The sequence below is a fragment of the Solea senegalensis genome, linkage group LG5, assembly GCF_019176455.1.
Source record: "Solea senegalensis isolate Sse05_10M linkage group LG5, IFAPA_SoseM_1, whole genome shotgun sequence".
Lineage (NCBI taxonomy): Eukaryota > Metazoa > Chordata > Actinopteri > Pleuronectiformes > Soleidae > Solea > Solea senegalensis.
The window spans coordinates 9,938,643-9,951,445 of NC_058025.1; the positions used below are offsets into that span (position 1 = coordinate 9,938,643).

General features: G+C 39.7%; 1 protein-coding gene across 4 annotated transcripts; it reads left to right on the forward strand.

Moving 5' to 3' along the window:
* Nucleotides 1–1,394: 1,394 nt before the first annotated feature.
* ddhd2 (DDHD domain containing 2) lies at nt 1,395–12,736 on the forward strand. 4 transcript variants are annotated; one of them, XM_044026642.1, is made up of 21 exons: nt 1,395–1,625; nt 1,722–1,854; nt 3,328–3,482; nt 4,372–4,561; nt 4,869–5,062; nt 5,211–5,300; nt 5,417–5,537; nt 5,640–5,729; nt 6,017–6,158; nt 6,258–6,466; nt 6,549–6,610; nt 6,711–6,824; nt 6,902–6,997; nt 7,314–7,484; nt 7,592–7,618; nt 8,039–8,194; nt 8,335–8,437; nt 8,855–9,016; nt 9,209–9,319; nt 10,720–10,888; nt 11,012–12,736. In XM_044026642.1, the coding sequence occupies exons 3-21, from the start codon at nt 3,363–3,365 to the stop codon at nt 11,091–11,093; spliced, it is 2,409 nt and encodes an 802-aa protein (XP_043882577.1). In that variant the 5' UTR covers nt 1,395–1,625; nt 1,722–1,854; nt 3,328–3,362; the 3' UTR covers nt 11,094–12,736. The 4 variants fall into 4 exon arrangements, with proteins under 4 accessions (XP_043882577.1, XP_043882576.1, XP_043882579.1 ...); XM_044026641.1 differs by having other exon boundaries at nt 1,395–1,854; XM_044026644.1 differs by lacking the exon at nt 9,209–9,319 and having other exon boundaries at nt 1,395–1,854.
* Nucleotides 12,737–12,803: the final 67 nt, after the last annotated feature.

Genomic DNA, 12,803 nt, shown 5'->3' on the forward strand with positions numbered 1-12,803 from the left:
TATGGTTTCTATGAATTGGATTAATTGTAAATTATCTGAGGGAGAAAAAAGATACACAGCACATATATATCAGCTAAGATCTTCATGTGCACATGGGTACATGTTCATGAGAAAACTGAGCTAAAATAAAGTCCACATATATTTTATTGCCAATTAAAACAAAAAGTCTGACACCCTTTGGATGCATCCTCTATGAGTCATGACACTGAAGTCAGATTGAGGTGGAAAGGGGTGTGTGAGTCTTGTGATGCGGTTGCACTCTCGTTGTTATAAGGCCGACACCCAGTAGGTTCACATTTCTCACATACCTGGGAAAATTACAGTTCAAACAGGCACTGAGGTTTCTGGGTAAGGCTGAGCAGGTGGATGCCACACAGCTTTCTTTTTTTTTTACCAAAGATGTACATTGATTACATGACATATCACCTGACACCTACTGTATGTTAGTGCCTGCTTTAAGTTTAATCTCAGATAACATGTGTCTGCTCATTAATATTAAATAAAGGAAAGTGCCTTTGTGTGAATTTAATTATGTAACTGAAAGAGTGTAAATATTAACACACAAACCTGTTTTTATACCTTATTGAGGACACGGATTCCCTTACCTTAACCATCGCAAATTAGTGCCTAACCCTAACCCTAAAAGATTGGTTTTTAAGTTTTTTGGACCTCACAAATAGGGATGAACACTTAATCGAAAATTCATCGAGATCACTGGAGGCACAATATTTGTTAAAGCCAAAATGTGTGTCAAAATATAATTTTAAATTTATTAATTATTGTCTTGATCTATACACATCTTATTCTGCAGACTGAAGAGAACATCTTTGTTTATTACAGATCTGCACAAATGTCACACAGCAATCCTTTTAAATATAAAAATTACCATTCCCTCTGATATCCTGAAATCATATGGCGATCACAATGCTTGTCAAAATAATTGCTATCAGATATGTATTCAAAATCGTTCAGCCCTACTCTCAATGATATAAATACAAGTACACACACAGATAAACTATCCACTGCATTGGTGAGATACCAATGAATACCATAAAGATAAAACTAATGTACAGCATAGTAGGTGTAATACTAGTACCAACATGAAAAATATCTATCATGAAAAGAGAAAGAAAATAGAAATGTAGTCATAACGATATATTTGTAAAATAAGGGCTATATAAATTGAAGGTTTAAATACCCATTTATGCTGTGTATTAGCTTTAATTGTTTATTTGTGGAATACATGTCACAGAGAGAATCGAGGTAGTGATTAAGAACATTTCGGCTTGTGAATAAAATTATTAAAATAAAACAAACCTCACGTAAGAGCCTATGACGTCACTATTTGGGGGCGTTGAGCTGGTGAGGTTGTTGTGATTCGTGTTGCCTTCAAGTGCTCCCTGTAAATGACATGTTTATTTTGTTTTCTTTTTTGCATTAAAGTTTGCAAACATAGATGAACATTTTTGTATGAACCCGACTTGTAATTAATTTGTATTCAGCTGAATTTTCAAGAAATATTCATTTTGTATGAATAATACAGTTTTACCCAACAGTCACCGGGCTCACAGCGGAATCGCGAGAGGCTAAATTCTCGGACATTATAGAAAACTTCTTACATACATGTGTGTCATTTTTACGGTTTTTTTTTTATTTACTGATAATGTAGTCATAATTGGTGAACAACAATCCTGTCACTGTCATATTTTCCGCGACAACAGAGAGTCTGACATTCAGTGCTTGACAAGAGGAGGCTGTCCTTGTGGCTACCGAGTTAGCTAGCAGTACGAGCTAAACAACGACAACAAATGTCCCGCACCAGCATCAAACATCTACACGGGTGTGAAGTTACCGGTGAGTTTGAGTTAACGACCGTGAGTGCACAGTTGATATTTTTATATTGTTCTATTATTATAAAAGAGTTTCTGAACGCCGGCGTCACCCCCTCGTCCATCACACCACCTCTCAGCTAGCATGAACCGAAGGAAACAACCTTTGGCCTCTGCGATGTGTTTGCTGAATTCTGTGAAATTGACACAAAAACTAGAGACGTGTCAGTGAACAACTGTCAGTTTTAAATGACATATATTAACAAGCTCCTCATAATCCATCTGTGTGACCTCACGGTTAACGTTAGCTGTCATTAACTTGACTTGAACTTTATTGGATTAGCTGTCAGTGTTCAGAGACTGGCTTGTGTTTTAATAACGAAGCATGTATTACTAGACAACGTCAGTTTGACAGGGTAATACGTGTTATGTTGTAATTGTGTTGTGATATGGTCTTACAGCCTTCACTGCAGTTGTGTTTGTGTTCTATTCTTCCTCGAATTACCTCATTGGGAGCATTGTTGCCACCAACTGGTGAATTAAATAGTCCTCAGATACGTATTATGACCCCGTATTATGTATGAAACTGAATATTTATTTCAAAAAGAGAGTCTTCTTCTTCTATGGCGAAGTGCCACATGTGGAGCATTATCGCCACCAACTGGTGAATTATACCTTGTTTTAAATCATGTATAAAGTACATTGAATATATATATATCTGAAAATAGAGCAGTGTTTTCATTATTTTTAGATAGAAAAACCCCACTGAGCTTACATGTCATAGCAAATAGTAATTTAACAGTGTGTACATTTGGCTTGACATTGAAATTTCACAGTCACTGTGATATATTAAATACACAGAAGCTGTTTAATGGTTCCTAGTTGTCTATCTAATAAGAAAGAATGGAAGGCTGCAAGTGAAATCAGTTCAGGTATTTTCAGTTCAGTCTGGAGAGTGTTCCATGCAGAGGGAGTGGCAAAGCTGAACACTGTTTTCTTCTTTGAAGAAAAGTATACAAATATAAAGGAACTAAGCCAAGAAGAGTCTTATAGATTAGTATCATAATAATAATGAAAAAATTACACTCCTTTAGGGTTTAATGGCAGCTTGCATCCATATAGTTGCATCACTGCCATCTTCTGGTGTCAGTTAATCCCTTATTATGACTTGATATTCTTCTTATCAGTGTGGTTGCAAATGATGTTGTTCCTTCCTCCAGGGCAATACCTCAGTAAAAATATATATTGTGATAGAACAGAGGTCTCAAGCTCTAATAGATTCCATTAATATTATAACATGACGAAAAAATGGCCATTAATCTGTCTGAGACAACACATTTGTACTTTCCATTTCAAGAAAGTTTAACCATTGAATCCTTTAATACTGCTGCCACTCATTTATTTTTCCCCTTTCATAAAACATCTTTCCCTGTGATTTAGTAAGTTTAATTTTCTAGTACATGATCACTGTTTTTGTGTGCATTTGTGTGCCCGTCAGGTCAGAGCTGAAGGTTTAGGTCTATTCCAGGCCTAATGTCATCCAGTCCCAGTGAGAAGGGGCGTCAATCCCAGGCTCCCCTGAACAGCAATACCCAAGAGCTCTTTGTCAACCCCACTCAGTCTGTGTCCCCAGGGAATACATCTGTCAATCTGGTGAGGGAAAACTGCATGTGTTATTCAAATGACTGATATTTGGGTTGAATAAAAAACAGTCCTGTGACCAGGAGAAGAGAATGAGGGCCCTTTGAGTAGAATGAGGAGCTTTCAATGGGTTTTGCAACATAATTTCTTGAATTTCATACCCCAGATCCACATCTCAGATCCTCTACCTTAGGCCTCTCTGCACCAACCCCAAAACTAGAGGGGATGCTGCTCCTCCACGGCACAACAGATTTACAGATTAGCCTTCCTGGTTTAACATTGACCAATTAGATATTTGAGCCTGAGTTTTTCTTTGTATCAATGTTGATATAAATTAATAAAATGAAAACAAGAACATTTAAACATGACCAGACCAGGAAATAAAGATCATATTGTAACCTCTGATGGAGAAATTAACAATAAATATGACACACAACCAAACACACACACACACTGGACTGACCAGATATTACTGTTGCAGACACATTCCACTACGTTCTCGGTCTTGCACATTAGACTGTGATTTGGATTATTGATTTGTTTTCTGTGTTTGATGTGGGTGTTGGTTTTTGTGTCTAGCAGTGTCAGGCTATCTGTTCAGCACAATGAAGAAGGAGTAAAGAATAAGTTGGTCTTTGTGCTTCTGGCCAAGTGGAGGCCTCATGCTTTACTGTCTGCTTGTCCGCTGCTGGTCATAGGTTCTTGGAGCTTGATGGTAGGGGGCAGACTTAGCTCAGACTTCTGTATTAACTTATTCTGGAAGCTGCAGTTGAAAAGCAGACCGTTCTAAAGAAAGAAACATCAGGCATTTATTCTTTACTCAGTAACTGAGTGTCATTGCTGACTTGAGGAAGAAATATTGATTGCACATATTGACTATGCTGGTATCATTCTTCTCCAGGTATTGCCTGTGGTGGACGATTCTTCTTCTTCCACATCCTCCTTGGAAATGTATGACATGGAGTCAGTCCCAGCTCCGTACCATGAAGTGCAGCCTCACTGGTTCTACTGTCGCCGGGCTACTGACAACGCCTCCTGGCTTCCTTTCAGCAGAGAAGACTCTGACAAACTAGAGAGGGCCTGCGACACTGGTAAGGGGGAGTAGATACAATATTTAACATGTACATTCTGGTAATGTCTTTACATTGGTTAATATAAATAGGGTAGTTAGGGTGGGGTTGTTTTACGTGAAAAGACAGAGTAGAATGTCTGTCTGTCCACCTGTCTGGCTATGTTTTTCTGAATCGATACAACAAGTTTCCTGTTTTTCGGTTCTGTTTTACAGAATTAATCAGAAAATATTCCTGATATTCCTTTTTATTCCAAGTGAATACAATACATTTACTTAGGCTGTACATTTTTACATTATACATTTATCTATACATTTACTATTTGCAGCAGGAGCTCAGGAGGAGGTAGTGGTGATTGCAGTGGACGGAGAGCGGTATGACGTTCATGTCAAAGAGAGGAAATGCTACGCTGTGTACTGGGAGCAAGCTCCATCTGAAGTCCGCCGCTGTACCTGGTTCTACAAAGGAGATAAAGACACCAGGTTCCTGCCGTACCCTGAAGACTTCAGCAAAACCCTGGAGGTATTATGATACAGAGGCTAATCCTATACCTACGCTGGTTCCCACAGCATTTAACTTTGTTATCTTCCTAAACCTCTGCCTCTTCATTACTCTTACACTTTTTATCACTTGTTATATTTAATTCTTCCCACATCTTCCAAATTTTCAGGAGGCTTACATGATAGCAGTGACCTTGGACGAATGGAAGAGAAAGCTAGAGTTTCCCACAGGAGAGACTGTCATTTTACACAATCCCAAAGTAAGGCCTGATGTTAAAGTACCACAATGTATAGTTAAACTGAATGCATGACAAAGCGTCACCTTAAGTGAATGCATTTAAAAGTTGTTTTCCTCTACAACATCCTCCTCACTCAGCTGATAATGCAGTATCAGCCTATCGGAATGCAAGATGAGTGGATGACTTCTCCCTCAGAGCAAACCCGACCTCGAACAGTCAAGAGAGGTGTCAACAACATCTTTGTGGAAATACCTGATGGTATGGACAAACGTGTTTCTCAGGAATTATACTGGTATATAAAATTCCCGAAGATTACCTACAGGGAACACTTTTGGCTTCTCTGTATATTTGTGTTCTCAGGTGAACCAGAGAAGGTGGACCATCTTGTCTTTATGGTGCATGGCATTGGTCCCGCTTGTGACTTGCGCTTCAGATCCATCATACAGTGTGGTAGGTGTGCGTATTTGTGACCTTTTTAGGATCCAGTAGTCCTGATTGTGACCAAAACCTGGTTCTAATAAGGCAGAACCACATTTCTGAAGAACTGGTTAAATCTAGGGCTAAGATTTTGGGGATAATGCTTTGTTTTGGCTGGAAATGAAGTCAATGGAATGTCTAAGAAGATTAGCTGTGCAAATCTGTGTGTGTGTGTGTGTTATTATTCTTTTTTTTTGTTTTTGAGGTTGAAAGTAGAGGAGGTGCAGTATTTATGAGTCCCTGTCATCTTGTCTCTCCAGTAAATGACTTCAGGAGTGCTTCTCTGTCCCTCCTGGCTTCCCATTTTAAACGAGCTCAGCAGGATGGTCAGGTGGGCAGAGTGGAGTTCCTGCCTGTCAACTGGCACAGCGCTCTACATGGGGATGCCACTGGTGTGGATGAGTAAGTATTGAGAGTGAGAGTTAACAAAACAAACAGTGTTTTAACTTACTACTTACTCTCTTGCTTACCCACATATTATTTTCACCCTTCCCTCTCCAGGGACATCCAGAGGATCACTCTCCCCAGTATCAGTAGACTGAGACATTTCACCAACGACACTCTGCTGGATCTCTTTTTCTATAACAGCCCCACCTACTGCCAGACAATAGTGGACACAGTGGCCTCAGAGATCAACAGGCTGCTCATCCTCTTTAAACAGAGACACCCAGATTTCAGTGGGGCCATTTCAGTAGTGGGCCATAGCCTGGGTTAGAGATGCAGAAACACACACATGCAGTCATAAAACAGCAGAATGTTGGGTTTCCAACGTTTCTGTTTTTCCTGCTTCAGGTTCACTGATCCTGTTTGACCTGCTAACCAATCAGAGGTCTGGATCAGAAGCCAGAGATGGGGTATGGTGGTTTTCACATTATTAGATGATTTACTGATAAAATTGTAGTTTATTTCTCTCCACATAGATAAGAAAATGTAATTTCTTTTGCTGTGCTTAAGGTGCCGTCTGGTGAGCCGCGCCATTTGAACTCTTTGGAGCAAACTCTGACCAGACTGGGCCTGCAGCAATACCTGGATACACTGCAGGCTGAGAACCTGGACATGGAGTCACTGGTAATACACACACACAAGTGACAAACAACTCTACAATCGTAATGATTATTCAATAACCGGTCTTTACCCTCTTTTAGGCTCTGTGCAATGACAGTGATCTCAAAGATTTAGGAATTCCCCTTGGACCTCGGAAGAAGATCTTGAACTATTTCAGGAAGAAATGGCTTCCAGAGGTCAGAACTATCCTGAGTAGTGAATTATTTTTAGGATTTTTTTTAGGAATTTGATTGCATTTATGGCACAAATAAGAAATGATTAAATTTCTCTGGCCAGAATGGAAATGAGCTTCCTTGGCTAAGGTTTTGTGCCATATCTGACTGCTTTCTCTAGTCTGTATTTGTACCATTTCAAATGACTAGAATCTGTCCAAGACAGCTTATACATTCCAAGCAACAGTGGACATTTCAGTTGTAGCCGGGTGCTGACGGAGCTTGTCCCTATAAAGCGTCTTTATGACATAAATAGTTTGTGTTTTTTTGCTCCAAACAGGATTGTAAGAACGGTACAGTGCGTCTGGCACCAGGTTTGCAAGTTGCACCTGAAGTGAACAGAGATGGTGATGGTAACCAGTCTTCCGAAGTGAACCAGCCACACTTCCACAGGGCGCAGTCTGTCACCAGTGCTGTCGACTATGAATACTTTGACATGGGCATCGGACAGGTAACACACATGCAAGCAGATTTGGTTTCAATATTTATGCTTGAGACTAGCTTAACGCATCGATGCATCAAATTCCTGCTTCTTTCCTCCCCTGCTTGCCTGGACAGACCAATGGAAGCATAGCCAAGGGGCAGGTGTGTCTCATATGGTGTCCCTGTGCTCTCTTAGCTCTCTTTGACCTCACTGTGTGTGTGAGTTTCTCTTCATACACAGTCCGGTCTAGGAAAACTCAAGACACCTGGTTTATAGTGGCTGTTTTAAGTCACATTGTGCTGTGATTGAGGCCATGTTTGTCCCATTGAGTCCAATGCCACACACATTGTCTGTGCCAATCCAGCATCCTTGCATGAGTGCTCAGTTTACTGGTCTCCTCCTCACTCACTGTCACACACCTTGGCTGTTGTCTTGACATAAGGAACGCTCATCTCAGTGTTTTTAAACATTCCAGTATTATCTCATGTCCATCTGTCTCACTGGATCTGCACAGTTCCTCTCAGAAAAATAAACTTGGTTTAATGACACGCTTATGTATGTCTACTACTTTTTCTACCCAGGTTTCTATTGATTACCCACAGCTTTCATTCCAACCTCAGACATTTTTTGCATTTGGCTCTCCTATCGGAATGTTCCTCACTGTCCGTGGGCTCAAACACATCGATCCAAACTACACCTTCCCAACCTGCAAGAGCTTTTACAACATCTATCACCCGGTGAGTAATTACATATTTGCAGCCCATTAGGAATCCACTAACTTTTGTCTGGGACAGTTACAGCATTTATCAATATTAGATCTCTTCCTACACACTGAAAAAGGTCATCTGTTCATCTCTTCCCGTTCATTGCTGTGTAGTACGACCCTGTGGCCTATCGAATAGAGCCCATGATTGTTTCAGAGGTGGATCTGCAGCCCATGCTAATCCCTCACCATAAAGGTCGCAAGAGGATGCATCTGGGTATGATTTCCTTTCTGTTTCAAAGATATAATTTGTCAAAATTCTGCAGTCATGTATCCATAAGTGATGAGACCAATGTTGCAAATTCTGTTGAGTCTTGTAATTACATTTGCCAAAACACTCTTTAAATCCATATAAATCCATATTTCTGTTTAAGGGAATGGTGTCATCTGCTTTACATGTGTCTGCTGTTGCGTCTATGGCAAATACCTCCAACGCATCAAAGTGAGGAGGGAAATATTTAGTACTACTTGCTCACTTGAGTACAGACACACCAGAGAACAAAACAGGACAACAGCGCAACAATTTCCTTCCCGATGTCATAAACCTAGGTCTTTAGGTTCGACAGAGAGCAGAAAGTACATACTGCATTGGAGGGGGCTTTTGCTAAATCATCATTTCTGTCTCTTATTGTAGAACTGAAGGACAGCCTGACCCGTATGAGCATGGACTTGAAGAACAATGTCTTGGGATCGTTACGAACGGCGTGGCAGTCTTTTTCCAGACTCCCTGTCGCTGCACTGCCCCCAGTGGAGGAAGGAGAGACTACACCAGAGAGAAACCTTGAAGACACACCGGGTAGACAGATGGCTTTTGATTGTGTTTGTGTGTGTGTGTGTACATGTTGCGTGTATGTGAGCGAGTGTGTCTAACCCTGTGTCCTCATACTCCTCTCGTCCCTTTCTGCATGTTGCCACCCTCCCCTCCTCTCTTCTTCTCTATCTGGTGGTTGCTCTGTCTATCCCTCATCCCTCACCACTTTACCTTCAGCCTTAGCCTCACCATCAGTCGTTGCTTCTTCTAAGGAGGAAGAGAAAAGTGCTGATTTTTGGACTAAAATACTGGAGTGGCCCAGGGCCCTTCATTTGCATTACTTCCAAGGTAAGCCAGAATAGAGAATAAATGAGAACAAGTAAGTAAATAAAACATTTTCAGCTTATTGGCAAGTGCTTTGTGATCTGATTGGTGATCAACTAGTTTTCTCACCACTCTTACAAGTCTATGATTCAGTCTTCTACACAATATTTATATTTCATTTCCTTGGCTTGAACCGAGAAAGTCTGACAGAATCTTGCCTACTATCATGCCTACTAAAATATGCTGCTTCATGTGCACTATAGTTTTAAAAAAAAGAGCCCTTTTTTGACTTTCTTACACAGAGCAAATGATATGTAATGTATGGTTAGTCCCATGGTTCCCAACCTGGGGTCCAAGAGATCATTTGGGGGGCACAGATCATTTTTCACCGAAACTCACTTTCACCGAAATTAAAACTTTGTTGGTCCTCCAGAAATTGTTTTGTTGGTCCACCTTTGAATTTATTAAGCTATTTATTACCCACACCTCTGTGGCCTCTGAACGTCTGTGACTATTACTGCATAAGCAAGTCTCATCAGGTCTCCTAGCAGCTATACCTGCAATATCTCAAAAGTTAATCTTGGTTTCGATTTTATGGAAGTTTTTATCCATATACTCTGTGAGAATAGGAAGAAAAACCTGCTGTTTAACAAGAGGGGCTTCAAGGGAAAAAAGGCTGGGAACCCCTGGGTTATTGCTGCATTTTCTCACTGCCTCTCTGTTCCTCCTTCCACTTACCTAACTGAATCTGTACAATAACTGCATTACTCAACCCCCCCCCATACTATCCTCCATAGTATGTGCTAGTACATGCCCTGCCCTTTTTTTAAACCACCTGGTGTAGTGAAACTCTCATACATAATTGAAAGGGAATGCAGTCACTGTCAGTACAGACTGTAAATTACAAATAACACATTAAAGGGAATCCTGTCACTGTTTATCTCACAAGCTTTACACTGTAGTTCCCTTGAAAAGGGAGGTGGTGTAGGGGAGTTCTCTGTTTGTTGTTCACTATTAGTTGACGCTAATTCTTATTCACACTGGACCTTTAAAATCTCCTCTTAATCCGTGGCAGCGACGTCTCATTCGAATGTCTGCCCTATCAACTTTCAATGGTACTTTCTGTGCCTACCATGGTGACTACGGGTAAAGGGGAATCAGGGTTTGATTCCGGAGAGGGAGCCTGAGAAACGGCTACCACATCCAAGGAAGGATGTGGAATAAACGTATAACTTTATTAATTATACTGGCAATTAAAGTTTTCACATAATTTCATTTTATCCCCTTTAATAAACTGTTTTTGTTTTTAGGGACTGCTATCTTAATTTGATATTTCTTTCCATTAAGCATTTTCTACATTTGTTAACAACCATGTGGCAGTATGAAGGTAAAGTGAATCTGTTTTGACTTCTGTTTTCGTGCAGGTGTGTGTGAGGAGGCCGAGTCCTCAGAGTCAGCAGAGCAGAGTGAGCATCCAGAGATTAAAGTGGGGATGTTGAATGGAGGACGCAGGATTGACTATGTGCTTCAGGAAAAACCCATTGAGAGCTTTAACGAATACCTGTTTGCCATCCAGTCACATCTGTGTTACTGGTGAGTCATCGTTCATATTCAAAACAGAGGTGTATTACAGTCAGTTTACTCTTGTGTTAGTGATTGTTTTCCCTTTGTTATATCATATGTAATTTTGCTGACTTTTTGTCCTTTTTTTGTCAGGGAATCGGAGGATACAGCTCTGCTGCTGCTGAAGGAGATCTATGAGAAGCTGGGTGTGGCCTTTGAACAACCACAACTGTAATAGGATTTAACAGCTATGAACTAAAATGGACTCTAATCTGAAAATGAGAATTTAAGAACCAGATGACCAAGCCAGAATGCCTTACGCCTGGATTTTACCTGAGTCTTCCAACAGTGGAGACTGCTCGCCTGAGATCTTGTTTCAGACATGACAGTTTAAGTTTAGAATTTACAGTTGTGGTGGCCTCTTGATGCTGCTGTCTGATAGTTTCACTGTCATGTTCCTGGTAGATCTTTTCCTTATTAGGTCGAATCATGGTCGATTTTTCTTTACTTTGCACTTTAATTTCTCAACAATTGCTGATGGGTTGTGGTTGGAGCTGCAGAATAAAAGCCTGCATGTCCAACCGGATTTAATTTCATGCGCACACATATTTATAAAAATTTGATATATTTTGTTGTCGTGTGTACAGCATCCAAAACTACAAAGAAATGTAGAATTATAATTCACCATAGATGCTTTTAAAACTCCCTTAATAAATACCCATTTGTCTGTCACATGTTTTTACGGCAGCTCATTTTACATTTCAGGTGAAGTTCTATACTGAATGTAAATGAGGGTGAAGTGCATATTTACCTTCCAAAACATTTGTTTTTCATTTGGAAAATGAATTCCAGTTTGTTTGTCTCAGAGTTTTATTAGAAATGAATACAGAAGTGCAGGTGATGACATGATGTATGCGCATGCACGTGTGATAACAGTATTTTGTAGCAAACTTTATACAAAGGTCGGGTCCACGTTCTCCTTCATCATCATCATGTCCTCTCGGCTATCTTTGCTTTACACACATACAGCAGTGAATACTCTTATCTATCCCATAATATACCACAGAGTGGTAAGACAGAGTGGGATCTGACTAATGTTTATAAAAAGCTAAGGGCCAAATCATACATGCTGCTCCTCATCTGTTCCTTTGTGTAAAGGTGTATAATTCGAATGACCATTTCTGTCTGTATTGCATGTCCCTCTTATTTTTTTAAGCAGGAATTATGAGAGCTGTCACATTAAAATTTATTACATATGTTTGAGAGTATGAACAAATACATCATTTAGAAATTGTTTGCTCCAAAGCTTATCATATTTATTTTATAAAAAAAACAAAACTATATATATATATACATTTAAAAATATCCAAAGTATCTTTCATGACACCGTTCTGTTGGTTTGATTTAACTTTATAAATGACTGTATATTATGCATTGTTGGGGTGTTTACAGCCTCCACTACCAAAGCTCGGAATGACCTGTACGTAACATCCGCACAATTTACGAAGAACCAAATGAGGTTGTTAATTATCTTTTACTTTAGAGAAACACTGAAGACCTAACGACTTTGCTGAAATTATTTTCTTTGACTTCACAATTGTCTTCTGTTTCTGTAAATGTTAGTATAATAAAGCAGGACTGACTAGTTTCTGCTTCCTCTTTCCTTACGTTAACGGCTGTTTTTGTCATTTGATACACGTCACTCTAAATGTTCTGCTTTCTGAATATGCACTCCATAGATATGGTTACGTGTTACATGTGCCATAATAAAACATAAACGTCTGGATTCTTTTGGATTCTTTTGAAGTTCAGTGAAGTGTGCCTGTGCTGCATTTGAAAAAAAACCCAAAACAATAAACAGGCAGTTGAAGTTTTTAATCATGTTGAATTCATTAAATGTGTTCCCTTTTTATGTGAACAATTGAATAACCCAAAATTGGTAATT